This window comes from Erythrolamprus reginae, chromosome 1 (assembly GCF_031021105.1).
Source record: "Erythrolamprus reginae isolate rEryReg1 chromosome 1, rEryReg1.hap1, whole genome shotgun sequence".
In the NCBI taxonomy this organism is placed as follows: domain Eukaryota; kingdom Metazoa; phylum Chordata; class Lepidosauria; order Squamata; family Dipsadidae; genus Erythrolamprus; species Erythrolamprus reginae.
In genome coordinates this window covers 190,425,591-190,453,497 of record NC_091950.1, presented here as the reverse complement: position 1 = coordinate 190,453,497, position 27,907 = coordinate 190,425,591, and the positions used below count along the sequence as shown (strand labels likewise).

Below are 27,907 nucleotides of genomic sequence, written 5' to 3'. Positions count from 1 at the left end.
AAATTTCCTTCCTTCTTTCCTACTTTTCCTTCCTTCCTTCTTTCCTTCTTTCCTTCCTTCCTTCCTTCTCTCCCCCCTCCCCCCCTCCCTCTCTATATAACCTGGTTCAGGATTTCAGCAGCTAATGTTTAGCATCGTACAATATTGGACCTTATGGAAACTTTTTTGCAATTTGACTTCCTGACAGTGTAACCCCTCAAAATTGTAAAAATGAGAAGGGGTGTGGCCAACATCGCAGTGCTACAGTCCTTTCCTGCGTTCTGCAAGAAACCTCGAATCCCAGCTGTTTAGAGACCTGGAACTGCAGTGGAACCAGGTCAAATCCGCCCTGGAGGTGATCTGAGGGTTCTTCTTTATTGCTGTTTATTGGGAAGTTGGCAATTTTATTAACCAATGGATGGAAGTGATTATAAGATTAGAATTTGCTTAAATGTGGAGAATGAGTTAAAATTAAAAATTGAGTAATAAAGTTGAAAGGGAGATATGAAATGGGAAAAGAGACCATAAATTTAGGGCATTTAGAAATGACAGAATTTTAAAAAATGAGTAAATATATAAATTGAGGAAAGGAAGGAGTGTGGCATAAAATTAAGAGGTACAAGAAACAATGAATATGTCTGGAAGATAAGCTATAGCGATTAATTTGGAAGAAAATTGAAAATTAAAAGTGATAGACCCGGGTGACAGAAATAGGAGGCAAGGAGGCAACATTAGAATAACAGTAGATATACCTAGAAGAATATAATATATATACAGTATATAAATATGGATAAAGGAAAAGATATAAGTTTAAGAGTAGCACTGATGTTGGAATGAAGTCAAGGTTTTGAATTGTTTGTCTGTTAACTATAAAATGGATTATGATTAGATGTACTCTGGGAGGGACAAAGGGAAGTAGAAAGGAAGGAAAGAAGAAGGGAAGAGGGAGAGTGGGAGAAAGAAGTGAGAGGGAAAAGAGAGAGAGAGAGGTATGAAATATAGAAGGAAAACAGATAAAAGATAAAAGTACAAAAGGTGCAAATTTAGAATATTTGTTTATGGCATTTTTGACAGAAATGTATAATTATGTATGTTTTGATATTATGGTATATGTATGGAAGTTTATATAAAGTTGGTAAAAAAGTAAAAATGCATTTGTTTATGGAATTTTGGACAGAAATGTATAATTATGTATGTTTTGATATTATGGTATATGTATGGAGGTTTACATAAAGTTGGTAAAAAGGTAAAAAATTCTTTTTTAATAAAACATTGTAAAAACAAAGGCTAAAAAACACAAAATATGCACTTTGTGTGATTAGTACAAGTAATCCTCAATGTACAAGCATAATTGAGCCCACAGTTTCTCTCCCTAAACAGACACTTAAGTGAATTTTGCCTATTTTATGAACTTTCTTAACACAGTTGTTAAGTGAAACACTGGAGTTGTTATGTTAGCAACACAATTGTTGAGTGAATCTGGCTTCCCCATTGACTTTGCTTATCAGGAGGTTCCAAAAATTGATCATATGAGCATAAGCCAGTTGCCAAGCATCCAGATTTTGATCATACAATCAAATGCTGCAATGGTGAAAAAACAGTCATAAGTCACTTTTTTCAGTGCTGTTCTAATTTCAAACGGTCACTAAGTGAATGGTTGTAAGACAAGGACTACCTGTACGTCATGAGATCCTTAGGGAAAGGAGTTTCTTTATTCAATCAATTTGTCCATTTCACAGAGAGGTGTATTGTTGAATAAGAATGGAAATAGAAACCAGGAAGATAACATTACTACTGGATGCTTTATTCATCTTGATAGAAGTTTCCTATGCCAATGCTCAGGACTAGTGATGGGTGAACCCAACGGTGTTTGGGTTCGGCAAGTTCGGCCGAATTTTACGCAAAATTTGGCCAAACCCGAACTCGAACCTGAACGAGGAACCCCTCCCATGAAGAGATTCCGGGGGCGGAGCTTTGACGTCACTGGAAGGTTGCTAAGGACGCCAAGGTGATCACTTCCTAGATTCCATGGAATCCAGGAAGTGATCACCTTGGCATCTTTAGCAACCTGCCGGTGACTTCAAAGCTCCAAACGCCGAACATGACTCTGAACTTTGGAAAAATTTCGTGTTTGTGTTCGGCATACCGAACACCACAAAATTCGGTATGGACCCGAATTGTGTGGGTTCAGTTCGCCCATCATTATTCAGCACATTTATGGGTATGTCTCTAATAAGACAGCTGTTTCCTTCAGTGTTGTAAATTTCAAAGTCAATATCATGATTTTAGATTCAATATTTAATTATGTATAATTATAAACTGAAAATTTAATCAAATATTAAAGGTTTTGTTGTTCTTAGCACTTGTCCTACATTTTCTTACAATGTAGCCTAACAATACAGTGGTACCTCAAGATACGAACCTAATTGGTTCCAGGGGGAGGTTCGTAAGATGAAACATTGTTTCCCATAGGAAACAATGTAAAGTCAATTAATCCGTGCAACAACAAACCCCCCCCCCCCCGCAAAAAAAAACGCTGCTGCCCGGCTGTTACCTTTTAAAACAGCCGGGGGGGCTTCCCAGCAGCCTCCCGAACCCGGAAGTTTGGCAAAATTTCGGGGTTTGGGAGGCTGCTGGGAAGCCCCGCAGCCCGGCTGTCACCTTTTAAAACAGCCGGGAGGCTTCCCATCAGCCTCCTGAACCCGAACGCCAAACCCCAACACCAAACCCTCCACCCACTTCGCCTTGAATGCCTCCTGGCTCAAGCCGGCGGTGGCAGACTGCCTTTGGGTTTTCGGTTCGGGTGGGGAGAAGGAGGACCTTACTAACTCCCTCCCCCCCAGCCAAAATCACAAAGCCAGACAGCCCCCAGCCGCCAAAGGAGCCTCCTGATTATCCCCGCCCTTCTGTCCCGCTCATTGCCCGTGTCTGGCAGAAGCTGCTGCCCGAGTGCTCTTGGCCGGCGGGATTCAAAGTGCTGGGGTGGGGGGGTGTCCCGACAGCCCCCCCACCCAGTGCTTCGCCTCCCGCTGGGCAAGAGCGCTCGGGTGGCAGCTTCTGCTGGATACGGGCGATGGGTGGGACAGAGGGGCGGGGTTAAGCCTCCTTCATCGGCTGGGGAACTGCCCGGCTTTGCCTTTTTGGCTGAGGGGAGAAGTAGGACCTTCCTAACTCCCTCCCCCCCAGCCAAAATCACAAAGCCAGGCAGCCCCCAGCCACCAAAGGAGACTCCTGATTCTCCCTGCCCTTCCGTCCCGCTCATTGCCCATGTCTGGCAGTGCTCTTGGCCGGCAGGATTCAAAGTCCTGGGGTGGGGGGTGTCCCGACAGCCCCCCCACCGCAGTGCTTCGCCTCCCGCTGGGCAAGAGCGCTCGGGTGGCAGCTTGTGCTGGATACGGGCGATGGGTGGGACAGAGGGGCGGGGTTAAGCCTCCTTCGGCGGCTGGGGAACTGCCCGGCTTTGCCTTTTTGGCTGGGGGGGAGAAGTAGGACCTTCCTAACTCCCTCCCCCCCCAGTCAAAATCACAAAGCCAGGCAGCCCCCAGCCGCCAAAGGAGCCTCCTGATTCGCCCCGCCCTTCTGTCCCTCTCATTGCCCATGTCTGGCAGAAGCTGCTGCCCGAGTGCTCTTGGCCGGCGGGATTCAAAGTGCTGGGGTGGGGGGGTGTCCCGACAGCCCCCCCACCCCAGTGCTTTGCCTCCCACTGGGCAAGAGCGCTCGGGTGGCAGCTTCTGCTGGATACGGGCGATGGGTGGGACAGAGGGGCGGGGTTAAGCCTCCTTCGGCGGCTGGGGAACTGCCCGGCTTTGCCTTTTTGGCTGCAGTGGGTGCTGTGGTGGGGACCTTTGGGTTTTTGGCTGGGGGGGAAGGTGAAGCGTTGGGGTGGGGTGGCCAGACCTCCTGTCTCCTCCCCCAGCCAAAACCCAAATGTCTCCGCTGTAGCAGCTGCTGCAAGAGGCTTCCCTGCCCCTCGCCCATGGCCGGCAGAAGATCGCTCTTGCCCGGCTTCCCCGCGAGGCAGCAGGTCAGCATCCTGGGCGGGCGGGCGGCGGGCGAGCAGCGCGGAAGCCGGCGGCTGTGGCAGCTGCTGCAAGAGGCTTCCCCGCCGCTTGCCCATGGCCAGCAGAAGATCGCTCTTGCCCGGCTTCCCCACGAGGCAGCAGGTCAGCATCCTGGGCGGGCGAGGAGGCGGGGAAGCCTCTTGCAGCAGCTGCCACAGCTGCCGGCTTCTGCGCCGCTCGCCCATGGCCGGCAGAAGATCGCTCTTGCCCGGCTTCCCCACAAGGCAGCAGGTCAGCATCCTGGGCAGGCGGGCAGCGGACGAGGAGGTGGGGAAGCTGGCGGCTGTGGCAGCTGCTGCAAGAGGCTTCCCCGCCTCCTCGCCCGCCGCCCGCCTGCCCAGGACGCTGACCTGCTGCCTCGCCCCACGCCCGCCGCCGGCCCGATCCTGCGCCTCCTGCTTCCCCCCCCAGCCAAAAATACAAAGGCGGTCTGCCGCCGCCCAGAGAGCAATGGGAAGCTGAAGCCGCTGGCAGTTTCAGCCTCCCTTTGCTCCATGCTGCTCCACCCTGGCTGGGGGGGGGGGGGTAGCAGGAGGACCTTCCTGACTCCCTCCCCCCAGCACTTCGCCCAGGACAACAGGCAGGGCAAAGCAGCATGGGGCAAAGGGAGCCTCAAACCGCCAGCGGCTTCAGCTTCCCATTGCTCCACGCCGCTTCCTCTGCCTGTCATAGTGCGGCTTCCCAGAGGCCTCCCGAACCCGAACTTTTGCTGAACGGCGTTCGGGAGGCCGCTGGGAAGCCCCGCCGCCCGGCTGTCACCTTTTAAAACAGCCAGTAGCCTCTCGAACGCCGAACCCGGAAGTTCGGGTTTGGCGTTCGTAAGACAAAAAAACTTCGTAAGAAGAGGCAAAAATTTTCTGAAGCCCGGGTTCATATCTCAGGTTGTTCGTAAGACGAGGGGTTCGTATCTTGAGGTACCACTGTATATGATTTGAGGAGGGAGCTCGTTTTTCAACTGCTTTATCTCAAAACTCGATGCCGATTAATGTTGGAAAAGAGCGACTGGCTATTCAGTCCCACAAAGGATTTGAACCCAGATCTCTCTCTCTCTTAGACCAGCGGCTTAATCACTGCACCATGCTGCTAATTGGTAAGTTAAGATATTCAGACTAAAATTATACCAGCCTCCCCAAATTTAGTTTCTTTCAGAAAGAAAACTTCTAGCATCTGTGACCAACTTATTTGAAGTATTTTTCTGAGATAATAATTTGATCTTTATTCTATGGACATTCCATAGGCAGCTTAATTCATTCCAGTGTTTTCTCATGGTTCAAAGAAGTGTGTTGCTTTATAGCAAAGACAAGATAAAAGGACTGGGTGACAATGGAGTAGAAGTGCAAATGGAGACCCTTTCAGCAAGAAATAAAAAGGGAATTGCAGTCAATGATGAATATCAGAATGTTTCAGTTCAAAACAAATGTTGGTTTCAGAAGATGATGTGATGGCAAGGAAAATGGGACCTAAGATTAAAATGGTTGGGGTTTTCACTGTTCTAACAGCCTGATATCTGGAAGTGCTAGTTTCTAATAGAGGATTTCCAGGATTGTAGGTCCCTGTGGGGAACTCTGGGGTCTCTTAGATTAGGTTGCGCTACGGAATTTTAGTATTTAAGTGGCTAGGATGAACTGCTACAGCAATTAGTATGAAAAGGGCCAGCAATGCTAGGTATAGCAAAACAGATTAGTGGAGTGACAACACAACGTATGGCACTTGTGGCAAAACGTATCTCGACAAAATCAGATTGGGGAAGGCTGAATTGCACCTATGAAGGAATGGGTGGTAAACCATAACTAGCAGCCACAGGCTAGGAAAGAAGGCACAACTGCAAAGATAAAGTCTAGACTTGTATAGATTATATTAGGCGTGGGGGATAATATATTCTTCCCCGCCATGGTGCTTTTTGGAACTTCTGAGCACTACTATGTACACCTCTTTGAGTTGTGTAAATCAGTGTTTCCCAACCTTGGCAACTTGAAGATAATTGGACTTCAACTCCCAGAATTCCCCAGCCAGCGAATGCTGGCTGGGGAATTCTGGGAGTTCAAGTCCAGGTATCTTCAAGTTGCCAAGGTTGGGAAACACTGGTGTAAATTAAAGGCAGGATATAAATCTAAATAAATTATATACATTTCCAGCTACTGTGTCTTTGTCCAGGTTAAAACTGGATCTTTTAAAAAAAATATATCAACGAGTTGTGGACATGTGTAACAAGTTTTTGTCTTTCGCTATGATTTTAATTCACGTCAATTTAGATGAAACATTTCAATTTTTGTCTTAAATACATCAGTTACAAATACCGGTAAGTTGATGCAATCATCTGTCTGAAAATATTAGCTATACTGTCATCATTATCATGGGTAACAACTTCACAGCCATGTCCCAAATCCCAAGAGACATCAACCCAAACAAGATGATACCACAAATACCATAAGTAAGTAGTAGCTACAATACTACTACTGCATTATTCCAACAAATTATTCATCCCAATTGATATGTTATTTGTGAATAAAATTACGAATGGTAATTGGAAAATAACCAAGGAAGCAGCATTATTGATAAAAAATAGTGAGGTAAAAGGATATGAAGAAATTAAAACTGCAGTGATAGAAAGCGCCCAGGCAACCATAGTGCTTGGGTGGAAAGACGATAATAAATGGACGATAAAAAATTGGTGCAGGTACATGGTGGACCACATTCACTATGAAATTATGGAAATCAGATTACATAATTATAATGAAGAGAAATTAGCAGCAACAATGAGGCGGTGGGAGAAGGTTAAAAATTATATATTAACAATATTGGCACGCGATGCAAATGTAAAAAATAAAATTCAATCACTTTATAATGAATGAACAATGTAACCCAGAGATGAAGCAAATGAAGGATAAAAAAAAATTGAATCTTCCCTGGTGAAGGGAATCTTTTTTTTTTTTTTTTTTTTTTGGTGATGGTACACTTTTATGTTTTATGCTTTCGTTTTGTTTTTTGTAAAACTTTTTAAAAAATCAATAAAAAAATTATATTATAAAAAAAACAAGATATGTTATTTGTGAAATCTGAATTTTCTCCTGGGTTCCAGTTCAAAAGTAAGATGTCTTAATGTCTTAGTTTGCTCCTAGAAAGTCAGTGTTATCATGCAAAGGCTGTTTGGTGATGTAAGTGCCACTTACATCACCAAGCAGCGAGGTTGGGGTGCACTTGTTAGATGGAGAATAGTGTTAGTTCTTTGCACGTGTGGGTGATATAAATAGCCCATTATTTATGGAAACAATAGTATTTGGAAGAAGGTTGTTTCAAAGCAGATAATGGTACTCAATTTAACAACCAAAAGTCTGGGCCCTTTCCAGAAGCTATGCACACCCCCTGGATTCACAGGCTGCTCCAAGTACATACAGTGGGTTGTAATTGGGGTTTTAGATGCTAATTGTCGTGTGTGTAAACTGGAGAAAAGACGGTTTCAGCTGAGCAAAGCTCAAAAAAAGAAGAGTACCATTTTGAAGGACTACAATAGAACGCAGAAGATAACAAGTACACTTTGGGTATGGGTTTCTCCTCTTTAACTATTATACAGGATTTCATTAATAAACATATACAAATTTATGCTTAACATGTTTAATTGCCTATCTCCATCAAGCTGGAACCAATTACTCTATTTCCCATAGAAATATCACTTTGAATAGAGCAAATTTGAATAATGCAACCATTTCATGGGATTCATTATCTATACTAATACGAGACCTACCTGTATGGTGCACAGCTGCTTGATTCTCTACAAACTCAAGATTATTTCCACATGCGAGATGTAAAGCAATAACTTTCTTTAAAAGGAGTCACAGAAAAAGTTGAGACGCATACGGAGCTAGAGCACCTATAAACACATAATGTATTTAAATTATTTATGAAGTTTATAAACTTACTGTGCAAAGCACAAATGAGAGCTTAGGTTTCGCTTTCCTATGCTGTTTTAATTTATTTTCTGTGATCTATTGTTAAGGTGCTACAAGTCATATCTCAGAAGCATAAAATACAGGTCTCCAGTTCTTCATTTCACATGTGTGATTATTTTTTTCAGGAAAATACAAAATTATTTTAAGGATACTGCTCAAAAAAATAAAGGGAACACTCAAATAACACATCCTAGATCTGAATGAATGAAATATTCTCATTTAATACTTTGTTCTGAACAAAGTTGAATGTGCACAACAGCATGTGAAATTGATTGTCAATCAGTGTTGCTTCCTAAGTGGACAGTTTGATTTCACAGAAGTTTGATTTTCTTGGAGTTATATTGTGTTGTTCCCTTTAAATTTTTGAGCAGTGTATAATAAATACACCATTCCCTTTGTAAGGCCCTACCACCAGCAAAACCTGGTAACAGGTTGCTGTGAGAATCTGGATCAATTTTTTGCTGATAGCATAACTCAAATTTTGATCCTCCATGGCCAGAATCAAGAAAAACCCTATGACATTGGTGGAATTTCTCTCATTCTGTGAATCCTAAGAAAATAGAAAGGCTACTGAGAAGTATGAGTGCCGCCATTTGTGAATTGGACCCCTGCCCTTCCTGGTTCCTTCAAGGTGGTGGGGTAGGTTCCTCCTGAAAAGCCTGTCCGCACCAGTCAGATGCAACAATTATTATTCATTAATCAACTAACTTCTTTTTCTAGGGAAGGTCCTCAAAAAAGTGATTTTTCAATGCAAAGCATCGTGGAAGTGATTTATTTGGGTTCTTTTCGGTCAGTATTCAGATTTGGGCATGACACAGACCCTGTAATGGTCATGCTTGGATGGATGAAACAAATCTTCAAGAGGAGTAGTCTATCCCTCCTGTTCTGTGAAATCTTTTTAGTGATATTCAGTACTATTAACAATGTTCTGTCTGGGTCACTCCGGAAGCCAAGACCAACCCAAAAAGAGAAGCCAGACACACCGGTAAAAGGCAAGGCAGTTTATAAAATTCAAGAAAAACACAGGTAACAGAAAATGTCCTTACAAACAGGAAAAAGCTGTATCTTCAAATATATCCACGAAGGCAAAAGTCCATGCAACAATACAGGATTCTTGCTGCCAAGACGAGGCTGTAGATAGCAGACCTACACCTCCCACGGGTCTTCCAAACTGCTGGGCCACAAGCCAGGAACAGAGACGTCGAGAACAAAGCAGGTCACCGTAACTCCAACTGATAACACTCCACATGGCTTCAAGGGCTTGCCTGCCTTTTAAACCCTGCTAAGGAGGACCACACCCAAGCCCAGCTGTTCCTAATTCAGTGCTGATAATACTTCTTTAATTGCTCCTTTCTTTGATCTGAACGTCTCTGTCACAAGTCAATGATGGCTTGTGCTTCATCACCTAATGACTCCAAGCTACTGGCTGGGGAGAGCCCCCCGCCCCCCCGGGGCTCTCATGCTGTTCTCCTTCGTCCCATTCCTGACTTTCCTCTCCCCTGTCCGACTGCTCAGCCCCCTCCTCTTCGCTGTCCTCCTCCTCTGGGCATGGAGCCAGCAGAGACACAGCTGGTCCCTGAGCAGCCTCAGGCTGAACCACAACAAACAATAGCGTACTTCTGGCTCCTCACCACCACCACCCCAGACTGAGAACTGTTTTGTAGTGGTGAGTAGATGGTTCCGGTCAGTGACAATTGAAGAATAATTGGCTACTGCAATGTGGGATGCAATAGAACAGGGGTGTCAAACACAAGGCCCGTGGTCCTGCAATGTGGTTGGATCTAGACCGTAGGCCGGCCCCTTATATTTTCAAGGACGGTCTACCCAATGCAAAGAGGAATCATGCTAGCAGTTTGGGGAGTGACACCAAGCTGGCCATGCCCCCCCAGTCAGCCATACAGCCCCCCCCAGTCCACCGTAGCCATCATGTAGCCCTCAATGAAATTGAGTTGACACCACTGCTATAGAATATATTTTATGGCTGTGCCCTAATATGTAACATACATACAAAGCCACTGAAAAACATAAACCATCAATTATGGGGATAGATGGAGAACTTTTCAAATTTGCAGATGACACCAAACTGACAGGAATAGCCAACACTTCAGAAGATAGGTGCAAAATACAGAAGGATCTTGACACACTTAAACAATGGGCGTTATCCAGCAAAATGAAATTCAATGGTGAAAAAAATAAGTTTCTACATTTAGGCAAGAAAAACAAAATGCGCAGGCATACTATATGCGGTACATTGCTGAACAGTAGTAACTGTGAGAGGGATCTTGGAGTCCTAGTGGACAGCCAGCAGTGTGCAGCAGCTGCCAAAAAAGCCAACACAGTTCTAGGCTGCATTAACAGAGGTATTGAATCAAGATCACGTGAAGTGTTAATAACACTTGATAAGGCTGCACTTGGAATATTGCATTCAGTTTTGGTCACCACAATGCAAAAAGGATATTGAGACAAGAAGCAATGGGTGAAAACTAAACAAGGAGAGAAGTAACTTAGAATTAAGGAGAAATTTCCTGACAGTCAGAACGGTTGATCAGTGGAACAGTTTGCCTGCAGAAGTTGTGAATGCCCCAACACTGGAAGTTTTTAAGCAGATGTTGGATAACCATCTGTCTGAAGTAGTGTAGGGTTTCCTGCCTAAGCAGGGGGTTGGACTAGAAGACCTCCAAGGTCCCTTCCAACTCTGTTGTTGTTTTTGTTGTTATTATTATTATTTAATTCAGGAGATGTCCTCAATAAGAAATATATATATATATATATATATATATATATATATATATATATATATATATATATATATATATATGTAGATTGTTCTGAGTTCGGGTTTTGCCCTGTGTAATGTTTTGCATGTCTATGCGACGTTTCGGTGAAATCACATTCACCATCATCAGGCTGGAGTTCCAATCTTTGTGTTTTTGCAAAAACACAAAGATTGGAACTCCAGCCTGATGATGGTGAATGTGATTTCACCGAAACGTCGCATAGACATGCAAAACATTACACAGGGCAAAACCCGAACTCAGAACAATCTACATACATATACCCGTGAAAATTTACGAAAATATATATATATATATATATATATATATATATATATATATATATATGTCTATTAATAAATACATACATTTATTTATTTATTTCTATCCAGGTCAAGCCTAAAGTTAGGCGTCGAAGTCCTAACTTTATGTCTGGAGACCATAATGATTGAGAGGAGGGGAAGAATCCATGATGAATTCCCAGCAGAAACTCTCGGGCATGGTAACTCTGGAAGGATGATACGAACTCTGAAGCAGCAGATGTCCAACTTGGGAGTCATCCTAGATCCATGGTTACTATTGTGGCTAGAGGAGTTGCTGAGGCTTTTGTACCTTTTCCCGGGGAAGAAAACCCTGGCAAAGTGACAAACACCTTGTCACATAGATTACTGCAATTTGCTCTACATGGGGCTGCCTTAGAAGCTCCTTGCCACCCACTTTAACTCTCCAGGATGTTCTTGACCACACCAATTTACAATTTATTTATACTTTTTTCTGGGTAGGTGGATTTACTTGCAAACAAAGCAAATTGGCCTACAGCCACAAGGCATTTTTTAAATTCTTAAGTATGTGAAGTTTGAATGTGGCTGAAAGGTGTTTTGCATTCTATCTATTTCCTGTTTCATTATAATATTTTTTAAAATAATTAAAACTGCAGCCTAAACATAGTTATTTCATAAAGGAAAAAAAACTACTAAAACAATGAGAAGCCTTTTCTATGCAGTTAGCAAGATTCTGGAAAGCATAGAGAAGACATATGGGATCCCTGCTATTAATAACAATTGAATGAAATTATTTTTCTTTATGAACTTCACTTCCATTATTACATTATGAAACAAGAACAGACAACTTTTTTGAATCCTGGAAAAAGAAAACATTGATTTTCATACTCAGGTTTTACAGTTGAATGTAGATTCAAACTACAAGTTGGATTTCTAGTTACAGAAATTTAAATTTCTTGCTCATTAAATACACTACAGGCATATTCTCATTCAAGGCAGCTCACCACAAGCCATACATTAATGTCTTACCAAAAAATGATAACCTAATATTGTCCTATCTCATCACCGCTTTGTAAACCTGGATGCATCTCCATTTTAGTAGACCTGAATTATGCAATAAAGCATAGGGGGCTTTTTTCTTCAAGCACATCCAGACATTACATAATAATCTGCTACCTATTAACAAATGGTTCCAGATATAGTCAGTCACAAAAACTGTTGAATAGTATGCAATTAAAAACCCATGGTAGATGATTGATACTCAATATTTGCAATGATAAAAAATACTGGTTGGAGTAAGGTTGTTCATATTTTATCATTTTTTCATATTGTTTCTACTATTATTTCTAATTTAGATATGCAATTGTTGCTTCTGTTGTTTTTCATAACATATTTCTGACAATTTCCTTCAACCAAGAAAAATTTTAACTACGGACATATAAAAATAATAATCATGTATGAAAGGCCTCAGATATTATGCATCCAAATATATTCACCTCTTCTTCTATTATAGATTATCCTACTTGGCAATGTGTTACAATGTGTAATTTAAGAACCATATAACTGTTCCTCAACTCTGAAATATGCACAGCTATGCAGATTTCAAAAGGAATGAGAGCCATATAAATAGGTGGATCAAAATTATTCTGTTAATGTTAACATTAATGGTTTTTGACATAAATAAGCTCTGCTTTCTTTAGTCACTGTTGTCAGATCATCTCTAAACAGCAATCAAGACTCGGTGTGTATTTAATCGATTGTATTTACTTTACATTATAAATAGGGACGTGGTGGCTCAGTGGCTAAGATGCTGAGCTTGTTGGTCAAAATGTCGGCAGTTCAGCGGTTCGAATCCCTAGTGCCATGTAACAGGGTGAGTTCCCGTTTCCCAGCTTCTGCCAATCTAGCAGTTTGAAAGCACATTAAAAAATGCAAGTAGAAAAATAGGGATCACCTTTGGTAGGAAGGTAACAGTGTTCTATATGCCTTTGGCATTTAGTCATGTCAGACACATAACCATGGACATGACTTCGGACAGCACTGGCTTTTCGGCTTTGAAATGGAGATGAGCACCGCCCCCTAGAGTCAGGAACGACCAGCACATATGTGCGAGGGGAACCTTTACCTTTTTTACCTCTTATGTAGAGACTTTACTGACACCTGAAAAAGGATTTTATCCTGTATCATAATTCAAAATTGTAACATAATGTATAACAACTACAAAGAGAAGGGTGAGCTGAGCCTTGAAACAGAGTTTTCTTTCAACTCCCTTATGAATTCCAATATTCACCCTGGAATTCCTTAACAAAAGGGGTCACGTTCACCAATTACAACGGTAAATTTGGGCTCAGGTCCAGCTAGTCTGCCTGTCTAATACTGATGAAAAATTAGGCGCCACCAGATAACAGCAGTGATCAGAAAGCTCTTTGAGAAGCTTGTAACCGATAACAAATGAACTTAGTGCACTGCTTTAACTAAAGGGCTTCTTTCCACAGCATGCAATAACAGGAAGATACAACCAGGGAGTTGACAATCAAGCATCACCATTTGTTCCTCTTCTTGGTTTTGTGAAATGCACATTTCAATTCCAATTTGCTGAGGTTGGCAATAACTGGAATATCCAGCACAGATATAAAACCTATGCCCAGCATTTATTAAAAGCAAAACAACCCGTAATGATAATTAAATACGATGTTTATTCTTTCAAAATGAAGAAATCATTTTCCCCAAATTAAAATCCAATTTTCCCTGAAACTAGTAGAGGGTAATTATTTTGAGGTTATGGATTGCATCTCCCTTTGCTTTTATTACATTCTTTTCCTATTTCATTTTTGTGCCACTTAGGGCCGCAAGTAGGGTAGCGATGTCACCAGAGAAACAGGATTGGGATTTTATCACATGCATGCCTTTTCTTTTTTTTTCCTGCTATGTTTAGTCTACTTTTTTCATGAAATAAAAATTAATTAAAATACAGGCCTGCCTCTATTTTATCTTTTTAAAAATGGGAAAATTGTATTTTTTAAAAATTTGCCACCAAATTCCAATAATCCAATGTTGAGGGGCATTGAGAAACCAAAGGTCGCCTACCCATGGATGCCCAAGTAGTATCTAGAACTGAGGTCCCCCACTTATTCATCCAAGAAAGCTCACTCAGGATTATGTGTTGTCTCTGTATAAGCAGCAGGCATGCTGGCATGCAGTGAGGAATAGTTATGGCTTTCTCCATTTTCCTAATGCGGGTATACTGTTTTTAAATTTAATGGAAACAGTGCTATTGCACTGGATGACTGGAGAAGCAGTGAGATGTTTTCTGCCCTTGTAGCAATCTCTCTCTCTCTCTCTCTCTCTCTCTTCCCCCCCTCTCTTCTTCTCTCTCTCTCTCTTTCTCTCTCCCTCTTTTTCTCTCTCCTTTCTCTTTCTCTCTTCTCTCTCTTTTTCTTTCTCCTTTCTCTCTCTCTCTCTCTCTTCCCCTCTCTCTTTCTCTTCTTCTCTCTCTCTCTCTTTCTCTCTTCTTTCTCCCTCTTTTTCTCTCTCCTTTCTCTTTCTCTCTTCTCTCCCTCTTTTTCTTTCTCCTTTCTCTCTCTCTTCTCTCCCCCTCTCGCTTTCTCTCCCTTTCTCTCTTCCTCTCTCTCTTTCTCTCTTTTCTCTCCCTTTTTCTCTCTCCTTTCTCTCTCTTCTCTCTCCCCCTCTCTCTCTTTCTCTCCCTTTCTCTCTTACTCTCTCCTCTCTCTCTCCTTTCTCTCTCTCTCTCTCTTTCTTGCTCTCTCTCGTCTGCTACTCAATGGCAACTAACAAGAGTAAGGAATAAGCAACCCTGCAGCTCTCTCACAGGTGTAATAATAATGATGCAGTTTGGGTTGGTTTTCTCAGAGCAAATTGTAAATCCAACCTTGACTGTTGTCTATGGTTCAGTATTTTGTTTTAATTGAAGTATATGGCTTACTCAACGAACCATGGCTTAGGAGAATGAGGGAACCCAAGCTCAGGATCATGGAAAAAATAGGGAAAAGCCTTGCTGGGTCTTTCATCCTAATGATTCTACTTAAGACTGATGCTTCTTTTCTCCCATTAGTGGAAGGGAGGCAGAGTTTTTGTTCACTTCTCCCAGCTGATTAGGGAAAATTGGACGAGACACCTGCTGGCTGCATGTGGCCCATCGGTTGCCAAACCTTCCTCTAATCCACTAATCCTTTATCAACAGAATGAAAACAGAGCAAATTACGGTAGTAGATTGGAGAACAATTCCTGCAAAATGAATAATCAGATAAAAGATGTAGATATAGGTGTATTTTTTTTTAATAAAAAGATCAGACACAACACAGCCTGAGTGGATCCTACATGTTAAAAGTTAAATTTAATTGATCACTTTTTCCTCTTTTTTCACACACTATTTCTTTCTTTGTTATTGTTAGGATTAAAAGTATGCTTTTCTTTTGTTTGTTTTACAGTTTTGCACTTTAATTGTTCGTGATAAAACAATAAATGTTTAAAGAAAAGATCAGACACAATATGGTACTATAATAATGTTTAAGTGCAGGTAGTCCTCGGCTTACAACAGGTTGTTTAGTGACCATTCAAAATTACAACAGTACTGAAAAATGTGACTTGTGACAGTTTCCCCCCAGTTATAACCTTTGAAGCATCCCCATGATCATGTGATCAAAATTCAGATGCTAGGCAACTGGTTCATATTTATGACCATTGCTGTGTTCCAAGGTCATGTGATCAACTTTTGTGGCCTTCTGAGAAGCAAAATCTTATCAACTTAATAGAACCGGGGTGGCGCAGTAGGTAGAGTGCTGTGCTGCAGACCACTGATGCTGACTGTAGATCTGTAGGTCAGCGGTTCAAATCTCATCTCTGGCTCAAGGTTGACTCAGCCTTCCATCCTTCCAAGGTGGGTAAAATGAGGACCCGGATTGTGAGGGCAATATGCTGGCTCTGTTGAAATGTGCTATTGGTAACATGTTGTAAGCCGCCCTGAATCTAAGGAGAAGGGTGGCATAAAAATTGAATAGATAGATAGATAGATAGATAGATAGATAGATAGATAGATAGATAGATAGATAGATAGATGATAGATAGATGATAGATAGATGATAGGTAGGCAGGTAGGTAGGTAGGTAGATAGATGATAGGTAGGTAGGTAGATAGATAGACAGACAGATAGAAAGATAGATAAAAACTGCAGTTATTTCCTTAACAATTGTAGCAAGAAAGGTCATAAAATGGGGCAAAACTCACTTAGCAACAGAAACGTAGCACGTAACAGGGCCAGAAAAGGTGGGAAGAAGCCTCCGTGGGGCCTCTCTAGGAATCTCCTGAGAGGAAACAGGGCCTCCACCCTCCCTGTGGTTTCCCCAATTGCACGCATTATTTGCTTTTACAGTATATTGATTCCTATGGGAAAAATTGCTTCTTCTTAGAAACTTTTTAAATTAAGAACCTGGTCATGGAACGAATTAAGTTCGTAAGTAGAGGTACCACTGTATAAGGATAAAATACATAAAACATGGAAAAAAAAGATAGATTTTTTAAATGGCCCAGTATATTTTGGGATGGGAATGGTGCAGATGTCGATATTAATTTATATTTTATGTAGAAAGATTATTCAACTTCACTGTATATGTGAAATTACAACTTTCCGACTTCCATTCCAAAATATGTAGAAGGTATAGGGTTCTGGAAGGCTGTTCTTAGCCTTGGTATTAACCTAGAGCAGCAGTTCTCAACTTGTGGGTCATGACCCCTTTTGGGGGGGGGGCAAATGACCCTTTTACAGGGGTCGCCTAGGACCATCGGAAAACACATATTTCCGATGGTCTTAGGAACCGAGACACTGTTCCTCTATCCGTCTCCAGGTGGGTCCACCAACATGCAAATAGACTTCTGCAAAAAAAAAAAATTCTGTACCATGGGAACTTCTGATCATGTGCAAAGCCGAATTTCCGGCATTGCGCATGCGTTGCCATTTTGTTTTCAGTTTTGCATTTTTTAAAAAGAAATCAGCACTGTGCATACGTGCACACGCAAAGCACATGCGCACCCAGGAGGAAGTGAACTGGCAGCATGGTAAGTTAGAACCCGCCCCTGAGTTTCCTAATAATTTTATTATTCACCACAACATGAGGAACTGTATTAAAGTGTTGTGGCATTAGGTAGGTTGAGAGCCACTGACCTAGAGCAATGTTATGAACTGACAGTCAAAGGAACAAGTTATTATCACATAATATCCTGTAATAACAGGAATCTTCAGTACAGTATTTATTAACTACTGTTCATTTTAATGAATAACAAGAGTATATATTATGGTAGGTCATAAATTATATGAAAATTATAAAATGCTACAACATCCATAAGAGTCTGCGGAGAGGGGCGGCATACAAATCTAAATAATAAATAATAAAATAAATAAATAAATAAATAATAAGGTAATTTGATCAGATTTCAGTGAAATTTCCTTTTTCTTTGTTTTACACTTCCACCTTCAGTGGATGTTTTCAAAAGTAGCCTGAACAACCATTTGTCCAAGATGGTATGAGGCAGCGATGGCGAACCTATGCCACAGATGGCACGCAGAGCCATATCTGCTGGCCATTTTCCTAGCTCAGCTCCAACATGCATGTACATGTTGGCCAGTTGATTTTCGGCTCCCTTGGAGGCTATGGAAAGGCGTTTTTGGCTTACAAAGGGCCTCCGGGGGAATAGGGGAGGGTATTTTTGCCCTTTCCAGGCTCCAGGGAAGCCTCTAGAGCAGGGGTGGGCAATTAATTTTGCCATGGGGCCGCATGAGAAATTGGGATGGTTTTAGAGGGCCGGACTAATATAATTAACTCAGTTGTACCCAATACTGTAAAGACCCAGACCCTGGCCTGACCTAAATACCCAGACCCGCTCTACAGACCCCTAATTGTTTGCTTTACGGCAACACAGTGCACCACAGTCACTGCGCTGGAGTGTTTGTATGACTTCTGTACTCGGCTGCTCTCAGTAGGAGGTCGGGGTCCATTCCAGTGTGAGGATGAAATAGCTCACCACATCTGCCAGGACTCCTCCGTTTCCTGCTTTCCTCATGATTCATCAGGAAAGCAGGAACCGGAGGAGTCCTGGCAGATGTGGTGAGCTCTTTCATCCTCGCACTGGAGAGGACCCCGACCTCCGTGGACCGGTCACAGATAGTGGGCAGGCTGGTCACAGACAGTGGGCGGGCCGGATGCAGCCCACGGGCCGCCCCTTTCCCAGGTCTGCTCTAGAGCTTGGGGAGGGTGAAAAACAGGCTTACTGGGCCCACCAGAAGTTGGGTAATGGGCTATTTCTAGCCTCCAGAGGGCCTCCAGGGGGAGAGTGTGGCCATTTTCACCTTCTCCAGGCACTGAATTATGGGTGTGAGCACTCATGCATGTACAATAGCGCGCATACATGCACTTTTGTCATCCATGGGGAAAAAAAGGTTCACCATCACTGGTATAAGACATGGATGTCAAACTTATGGCGCCACATTGCCATCATGTGATGTTTCACCATGTTTTTTTCCCTTCATGGAGCTGGAGTGGACATGGCCTGTGCATGACACATCTGGCCATGGGCCGCCAGTTTGATACACCAATGACCGAGGTCCCTTCTAGCTCTATGATTCTATCTTCTATATTCTAATATGGACACTCAACTCATTAACATAGGCTGGAAATACATACCAGCAAGGAAATGCATACTAGCATATTAACCATCAGTTCATTAAATAACTTTTTTCCCCTCAGAAGCAGGAATAAACATGCTTTTTTCTAGCATGAACATAGAAGGAAAAAATGATACATCAAATGAATACAGTACTTGTAAATACAATTGGGTGTTTTTTTTACAGGTCAACACCTGAACTTTCAAGGAGACCCAAATGCAACTATAGCCTTCCTATTTGTTTTTAAATTCCAAATATAAATCAAGTTTTTATCTGAAACAGAATATTTTAAAAGATTGAGAGCCACTTGTCAGAAGATGCGGAGATTGCCCACTTCATAATGATTTAGCTTTTTAAAATCAGCAAATCAGTGCATATAAGGATACAGCAGGCTCTCATGACCATTAAGATGGGTTTCAAAGAGTACCATCCTGATTTTTGTTATTAAGAAATTAGGATATTATTCTAAGGCAATAGTTAAATCTTGAAAACTGCTCCAATGCGTAATCAGAACATTTACCATTTACTCCAATGGTGCAATCAATCATATTCCTGTAGACAGGCTATGCCAGAGTTTAGACAGAGAACTTACGAATTGTTTTAAATTTATATTCACATTTGCTTTCTTAAAGAAAAAGTATCCAAGTTCATCAGAAATCTCCTCTTTCAAACTACTTACTCCTTATACATAGCTTTCAATCCAACAAAAAGATAGACTTTGCGATCAAAGAGACACATTGGCTGTAAATACCATTGCAAATCTATACTTATCTAACAATAAGAGTCTAGTGGATGTGCAACAAAATAATACACAAGTCTATGAAGGCAACCTCTCCTACAAGTCAAATCTGACTCCTGGTGATTTCATAAATACAGTATATAACATGTGGGATTTTTGACAGCAACGTGGAAGCAGTTTCCCCCTGATTTCTTCCCTGGTGGTTTCTCCTTCAAGTAGTAACCAACTTCAATCCTGTTTATATTTTGGAAAATCAGCTATTTATACTAAACAAATTCTGCCGATGTAACACGATGTGAGAATCACATTTGTACAAACTGAAGCTAAAGTATTTTAGGTGTGGTATATCTCACCAATCACTCACACTTTAGATAACCGGACACCGCTCAAGATTTGCAAACTTCAGTTCAGATTAAAACATATTTTCCTTTTATGAAGTGACAGGAATCTTTAATCACTATACCAGATGGAGCACAAATAACAAGAAAGCATGCTTAAAATACAATCCCAGCAGCAAATTCCAAGCAAAGTTTTCATCGTGGGGAGAAGAGGATGTTGTACAAGTACACTAGTTACTTTTGTTGTAATTATATGGATTTTTTCTCCCCTGACAATAAACTTGGAAATCCTGAGTTTCTCTAAAATAATAGCATTACTAAACCAAAGGAGAAAAACTTAATCGAGTCCTCCTTCCTGCTGAGCAGAAAAACTATTATAAAGTCGGATTTCCGGCGTGCCTGCCAGGCGTCCGCTTTCCTTGCCTGTGGCATCGCTCTTCGCAGGCGGCTCGGAGAGAAGCACAGAAGGCACTTAACTTACCCGTGAAGAGCCGCAGCATACCAACAGCACCCCTGGGCGCCGCCATTTTGCATAAACGCGTCAGTCACGTGGGAACGGCGTTACACTCTCGCCATGGCCCGCCGCCCAGCCGGGAAAAGACGGTAATTTCAGCGAAGGGGTCAAAAACGGGCGCGCGAAAGGGAAGGGGAGGTGTCGAGAGGAAGCCAAGCCCCATTTTCTCGGCTGTTTGCTCGCTTTCCTTTCACACGGTTGCTTGAAGAGCGCGGAGCACGAAAGTGTGTCCCCCGCCTTCAAAAGGCAACTGGACTTCCTCGGGGTAGCGAAGAGGCTAGCAACTGGACTTTAATTTTATTTATTTATCAAACGTGTTTGTCAAACTTTCTTGGGGTTTTCCTTGAAAAACTTTCACTTCTCATCCAAAAAACTTATTCCGCTCTTCAGAGAAGCGAAGAGGCAAGCAACTGGATTAAAATGTTTATTTATTATTATTTATTTATTTGTCAAACATGTTTGACAAACTTTCTTGGGGTTTTCCCTGAAGGCCTTTCACTTCTCATCCAAAAGACTTCTTCAGTTCTTCCGAGAAGCGAAACATCTTCCAGGATATCACGAGAAGTCCAGTTGTTTGCCTTTTGGGGGGGGGGGGGAATGCTAAAAGGTTGTCCTTTGGGACAACCACGACCTAGATGCCTGAGAATTTCCATAGACGAAGAGCAGAGAAGTTAACTATGGTAGCAGGTTGCAGAGAAGACAAACTTGGCCTATACATATACGAGAAAGGACAATTATATATTACAAAGTTAGTAACAATGTGTATATACCCTGAGTATATGGCTTATCTCAAAGGTGCTTTTTCAAGAGTCAACTGGACTTTCTGGGTTTTTTCTTTGAAGATGTTTTGCTTCTCATCCAAGAAGCTGAAGAGCTGAAGCAGCTTCTTGGATGAGAAGTAAAAATGTCTTCAAAGAAAAAAACAGAAAGTCCAGTTGCCTCTTGAAAAAGCACTTTGGGACGTATTGCACAGCTATAGTGAAAGCTCAAGTGTTACTTGAGCAATGTAGAAAAAGGATGGTGACTATCTTTGAAGGAATCCTATCTTGGCTTTAGGACAAATCGTTCCTTTTTTGAACAGTGGGATATACCAGTTAACCCGGGTAAGTATTTTTACTTATTGGATGGAGGTATTTTGTAACTACAGTGATCCCTCGATTTTCGCGGGTTCAAACTTCGTGAAACGGCTATACCACGGTTTTTCAAAAAATATTAATTAAAAAATACTCCGCAGGTTTTTTTCTATACCACGGTTTTTCCCACCCGATGATGTCATATGTCATCACCAAGTCACTTCTCTCTCTCTTTCCTGTCATTCTCTGCTTCAATCATTTTCTCATTTCTCTTTTTTTCTCCATTTTTCTATCATTTCTCTCTCTCTCTCTCTACCTTCCACTCTCCCCCCTCTTGCTCTCTCTTTCTCCCTCTCTCTCTCCCTCTCCACGCCTTCCCCACCTCTCCTGCAGCCCCCTCGCTGATAGCTGGGACGAAAGCGCTCTCAGCTAAGGGACTGTGAGAGGGGCGAGGCAGGCATTCTCAAAGCGCTCAGAGCGGCTACCGGCCGAATGAGGAGGAGAAGCCGTAGCCGCCAGCGCTGCTGCAGGAGGACCCGTGTCCCAAGAAAGCCGGTGAGAGGGGTGGATCGGGTGGGCGGGCGGTAGCGGCGAGGGGGCTGGGGGGGCGGGGGCAGCCGACATTCAAAACAATCTTTGCCGGCCTCCGCACTTTCGTCGCTCCCCGCCCCCAACTTCAAGCCTGGCTCCTTGCGCTGCCTTGAAAAAGGTGCGTGGGGGTAGTTTTTGGCTGTCCATAGCCAAAAATGGTGTTTTTACTTCCGCACCGCTATTTCGCGGAAATTCAACTTTCGCGGGCGGTCTTGGAACGCAACCCCCGCGAAAATCGAGGGAACACTGTATTGGCTTGGTCCACCTAACACTGGCAGATAATTTCAAATACTCTTGGATAAAAAGCAATCCAAAGTAAAATACGTTGTGGCTTTTCCAGTTCTGCCCATTTTGCCAAATCAAGCTAAATTAACCTTAAGGCAAGGATTTGACATAGGTCAAGCAGAATCTAGTGCCCTCATGGGATATATCTATAAATAATGTTAACAGAATTTTAGTTCCCAAATGCACTACATATTTGTACCAAAGTACTATACTGTATCTGATTAACCCTATATTGCCTGGGTATTTATTTATCCCAATCTTGTATTACACAGGACAAAGAATGAATTATATCTATACAGTAGTCCCTTGACTTTTGCTGGTACCCTGCTGCCAGTTCGCTTCCTCCTGCACCATGTGGCTGTGCCACATGGGCATGCATGTGCTTCATATGCAATGCAAACCCTCCAAATTTTTTAAAGCCAAAAACAAAATGGCAATGCATGCAGTGCCAGGAACCTGGCTTCTGCACATGTGCAGATTTTTTTTAAAAAAAAATAAATTGAAAAAGTGCCACCCCCCTGCTTTTGCCAGCAACTATTTTACCATTTCCTCAAATGGGGCCTGGGCCTGGAACATAAATTCCTGAGCTGGCCCATGCTGCCCTCCTCGACCCCTGCTGAAATAGACTAGGTCTCCTCTCTGACCTCTGCACTGTTTCGCTTGGTTGGGATGGCCCCATCCTTTGCGCGACGAGTTGGGATGAAGGACAATCCTCAGAATACAGGCCAAAGCTGTGAGGTGGGAGCAGACAATCCACTTAGGCCATGATGCACTCAAAAGCCTCTGTACTGGCCTAATTATGCTCCCTTCATAGGCCTAATATGTGGGGGAGGCTTTGGCCTCTTAAGAAAAACACTGAGCTAGCTTCAGTGTACAAAACATGACTGTTGTTCTGAAAGGCCACCCCTAGGGGTGCTGGGGGTGTCTTACCCCCACAGTATTTGTCACCAGATAGTAAGTCATAGGTGTACCAAGTTTGGTTGAAATTGCTTGAGGTTTTCCAGAGTTATGGTGGAACATACATACACATATATACAGCCATATATATATGTCACATGTTTTTGCTGAATTATTTAAAATTAAGGGAGACTAGGATAGCGCTATTTCGGCCATGTTCTGGCCTCATCAGCTAGCCATACCCTTACTGGGATATGATCCTGGGGCTTCTGCCTTGAGGTTAGCCTAGAGGTTAATTCTCTGCCTTACAAGGCAGAAGCCCCGGGATCAAATCCCTTATTCTGGGCCTCATCAGCTAGCCATACCCTTACTGGGATTTGATCCTGCCTCTAGGCCACCAGATCTGATCCCTTCAGCCTTGTACCAGGGATGGGCTATATGTTTTTTCTGTTGGATCACCCTGGTATATTGAAGGAATGTCCCAGCTCCTTTTTGCCTCTAGGCCCACCCCAGGGCCATTTCAAGGCAGTTATGTTTTTTCTGTTGGATCCAGAACAAGGCCAACATAGTGCTATCCTAGTCTCCCTTAATTTTAAAAATTCAGCAAAAACATGTGATACAATATACATACACATATATACACATATACATATACACATACATATACATATACAGTGGGGGGGGGAAGTATTTAATCAGACACCAGTTGTGCAAGTTCTCCCACTTAAAAAGATGGGAGAGGCCTGTAATTGACATAAGTAGATCTCAACCATGAGAGACAACATGAGAAAACACATACAGAAAATCATGTCTGATTTTTACCAAATTTATTTGCAAATTATGGTGAAAAATAAATATTTGGTCAATAACAAAAGTTCATCTCAATACTTTGTTATATATCCTTTGTTGGCAATGACAGAGGCCAAACGCTTTCTGTAAGTCTTCACAAGGTTGCCACACTGTTGCTGGTATGTGGGCCCATTCCTCCATTCAAATCTCCTCTACAGCAGTGATGTTTTGGGCCTGTCGCTGGGCAACACGGACTTTCAACTCCCTCCAAAGGTTTTGTATAGGGTTGAGATCTGGAGACTGGCTAGGCCACTCCAGGATCTTGACATGCTTCTTACAAAGCCACTCCTTTGTTGCCCTGGTGGTGTGCTTGGGATCATTGTCATGCTGAAAGACTCAGCCACGTTTCATCATCAGTGCCCTTGCTGATGGAAGGAGGTTTGCACTCAAAATTTCACAATATATGGCCCCATTCATTCTTTCATATACTGTACATGGATCGGTCATTCTGGTCCCTTTGCAGAGAAACAGCCCCAAAGCATGATGTTGCCAATCCCATGCTTCACAGTAGGTATGGTGTTCTTTGGATGTAACTCAGCATTCTTTCTCCTCCAAACACGACGAATTGTGTTTCTACCAAACAGTTCTACTTTGGTTTCATCTGACCATATGACATTCTCCCAATACTCTTCTGGATCATCAACATGCTCTCTAGCAAACTTCCATTTACTAATTACTGTATGTCTTCCACTTTCTAATTATTGGTCCCACAGTTGATTTCTTCACACCAAGCTGCTTGCCCATTGCACATTCAGTCAACCCAGCCTGGTGCAGGGCTACAATTTTGTTTCTGGTGTCCTTCCACATCTCTTTGGTCTTCACCATGGTGGAGTTTGGAGTGTGACTGTTTGAGGTTGTGGACAGGTGACTTTTATATGGATAACAAGTTCAAACAGGTGCCATTACTACAGGTAATGAGTGGAGGACAGAGGAGCCTCTTAAAGAAGAAGTTACAGGTCTGTGAGAGCCAGAAATCTTGCTTCTTTGTAGGTGACCAAATACTTATTTTCCACCATAATTTGCAAATAAATTCATTAAAAATCAGACAATGTGATTTTCTGGATGTGTTTTCTCATGTTGTCTCTCATGGTTGAAGTCTACTTATGATGTCAATTACAGGCCTCTTTCATCTTTTTAAGTGGGAGAACTTGCACAATTGGTGTCTGACTAAATACTTCCCCCCCCCCCCACTGTATATATATGATAAATAGATAGATAGAGATAGAGACAGAGAGAGAAAGAAAAAGAAAGAAGATTATGATCACTACATTTTAATTCATGGAAAGTATCAAAATTGTAATATTATGATCCGTGAACTTCAGCCACAAATGGTGGCAGTCATTAAATGTAGTTAGGTGCTAATTTTATTCAGTTTGAAGCACCAATTCATCACAATTTATACGCTTAGGCATTGGGTCCATTAGAATGACAGAGACCATACATTTGGAGTGTGGGGGAGCTACTTTAGGGTTTTAGTCTCTAAAACCATTTCTATCATGGCTTTCTATCTTGCACCTAAAGTTCTGCATGATAGTGAAACAATTTAATATCATGTTGTGGATTTTAGTGATTTGGATCTTGGATCCCAATACCCTCGAAGGTGAAAGAGGGCTTGCAATTTTTGTTTGGGGTCTTTTGCAATTTCCTGGCCTATCTGATGTTATGCTGTTGGTGTGACTTTGACTGGAAGCCACGCTGGGAAAGATTCACTGTTGTCCCAAATCACAACATTAAGAAAGAAGCTTTAGAAATAATTTATTAACTACAGCGGATAGGTAGGTAATCTTTTTTTTCCCCAGAGGTCAGCAGGGGTGCAATCTGTCTCTGGAATTTGTATAGAGAGAATTTCACTGCTAAGATGAACCAAAGTTTCTATATAGGGCAGGATTGGCCCAAATCAGACTTATTTAATGAAAAAGATGTTTAACTTATAATAGCTTGTCCTTTATTGATGACTCTTTAAAATGCAATCATTAACTGCTTTGACATTTTTTAATTCAAAGTGTTATATAGGTTTTAAATAAATAAATCCACTTTCCATTTCTGGGGCTCAATTTTTGATGCAAGTCATGATTTGTTTTACTCATTATTATTAAGTATAGTTTCAGAGAGTATTAATATTGACGCCATTGTACTTTGTTACATCATCTCAATTCGTAATATTGATCTTACACATACTATGCAGGGATTCAGACCAGCTTTGTTAATGCTTGTAATCTACTTTCTTTATTTCATCAAAGTACTGGTTTTTAGAATCTACTACACAAAAATATAAAAAATCTAAAATACAGAAAACCACATTCATTTTGAAAGTGATTAAAATGTCACATGAAATTTTGCAGTGGAGCAGTGATCATGAATGTATTTCACAATGCATTAGGCAGAAGTTTGTGTTTTTCTTATAGAGAATCCTCAGACCTGAGCAAGTCGTTCAAGGACTCGTCGATAATCTGAAACAAGTTGCTGGTACGTCTCTTCCAATTGTTTATGTTGTAAATTTATATCTATTTGATTCAACTGATTGGTCAACTCTTCTGGTCTTAAACATCTTCTCATCTTGGCAATCTCTCTCTGCTTTTTCTAGAAAACAAAGGATTTACACATATAAACAACATTACCACATTTCACCACCTTCTGTCAGTTCATTGACACTGTGATGAAATGACAGACTTGTATTCTACTAAAATAAATTAAAGGTTAATTGTAGATTTCCTTACCAAGAATGGAAGCAGAAAACCAAAAGAACTTGGAGAAGGGATATTCAGACAAAATAAAAAGGAAAGGAAGTGGCATTTGGGAAAGTCTGAATGGTGGACAAAGTGTTCATTCACCACTTCCCTTCATGACAAATTCAAATAAAAATTAAAATACTAGAACAGCCACCTTATATGGGCCCATCAATCTTCTTTTTACATCCAATCTATAACTTCTGGATTGTTCTGCATTACTCATGTCTGTTGCATGTAACCGGAGAATTTCATAAACTCGCCGTGTATGTTGCTAAGAGTAAAAGGGAAAACACAATAATAAAAAAGTTGGAATTATTGCCCCCAATGTACAAAGTTAAAAATCTTGCCTACTATATTTTCTTCTTGACTACTGTTTCCATTCCTTAAACTTCAACAGTCATTGTACAAGGCATCATAATAGTTTTAACCTGTCCTCCTTTTTTCAAGGACTTAACTTTCTCAAGTCTTATTTATTCATTTATAGCACTTATGTACCACATAGCCTACATAACTCCAGGTTGCTTAAAATAGTAAGATTAATCTATAAAATTCAAACATGTCAAAACCTAACCTCCGCAAGATATAAAATGTGAAAACATAGCAGACCATTCACTCTAAGATCCCAATTGAAAAATGGCACATAATTCTAATACAGTAGTCCCTCGCTATACCGCGCTTCACCTACTGCGGCTTCACTTCATCGCGGGTTTCTGAGGAAGTCGATGGGCAGATTTAAACAGCCCGCCGAACTCGATCGGCAGGTTTAAAAAAAAAAAAATCTAAAATTGTAAATACTGTATTTAAATACTGTATCTAAAATAAATACTGTGTGGGAAGGGTTTATAAACACTTAAAACAATGAAAACTTACCAAACAATTACAATATAAATACTTAAATAAGTACTATCAGTAGATAAATTCCCCATCGCGGATTTCACCTATCGCGGCCGGGTCTGGAACATAACACCAGCGATAGGTGAGGGACTACTGTAATCAAATAAATAATTCTGGGTGGGTGGATAAGGTGTGTTACATTTTTTTTAAAAAAATCAAATAAATAAATTTATAAATTTCTGTAAGGATTGCCAGCCCTAGTGATGATCAGATCATGCTTAGCAACAGAAATTTGGTCCCAGTTGCTGTCATAAGTTAAGGATTGCCTATACCTCTATCAT

At 41.7% G+C, this 27,907-nt stretch overlaps 2 protein-coding genes across 3 annotated transcripts in view; both read right to left on the bottom strand.

Moving 5' to 3' along the window:
- Positions 1–20,401, bottom strand: part of METAP1D (methionyl aminopeptidase type 1D, mitochondrial) — a 117,498-nt gene extending 97,097 nt beyond the window's left edge. The window contains 1 exon segment of the mRNA XM_070737329.1: positions 20,276–20,401. Coding sequence (XP_070593430.1) covers positions 20,276–20,321 — 46 coding nt within the window. The 5' untranslated portion in view covers positions 20,322–20,401.
- Positions 20,402–26,202: 5,801 nt separating this feature from the next.
- The window catches only part of HAT1 (histone acetyltransferase 1), a 34,049-nt gene continuing 32,344 nt past the window's right edge, over positions 26,203–27,907 (bottom strand). For both annotated transcript variants that reach the window (XM_070731751.1, XM_070731750.1), the window contains exons 10-11: positions 26,887–27,003; positions 26,203–26,583 (exon numbers count right to left, since the gene is read on the bottom strand). In XM_070731751.1, the coding sequence (XP_070587852.1) occupies positions 26,416–26,583; positions 26,887–27,003 (285 nt within the window). In that variant the 3' untranslated portion in view covers positions 26,203–26,415. The remainder of the gene's footprint in view (positions 26,584–26,886; positions 27,004–27,907) is intronic.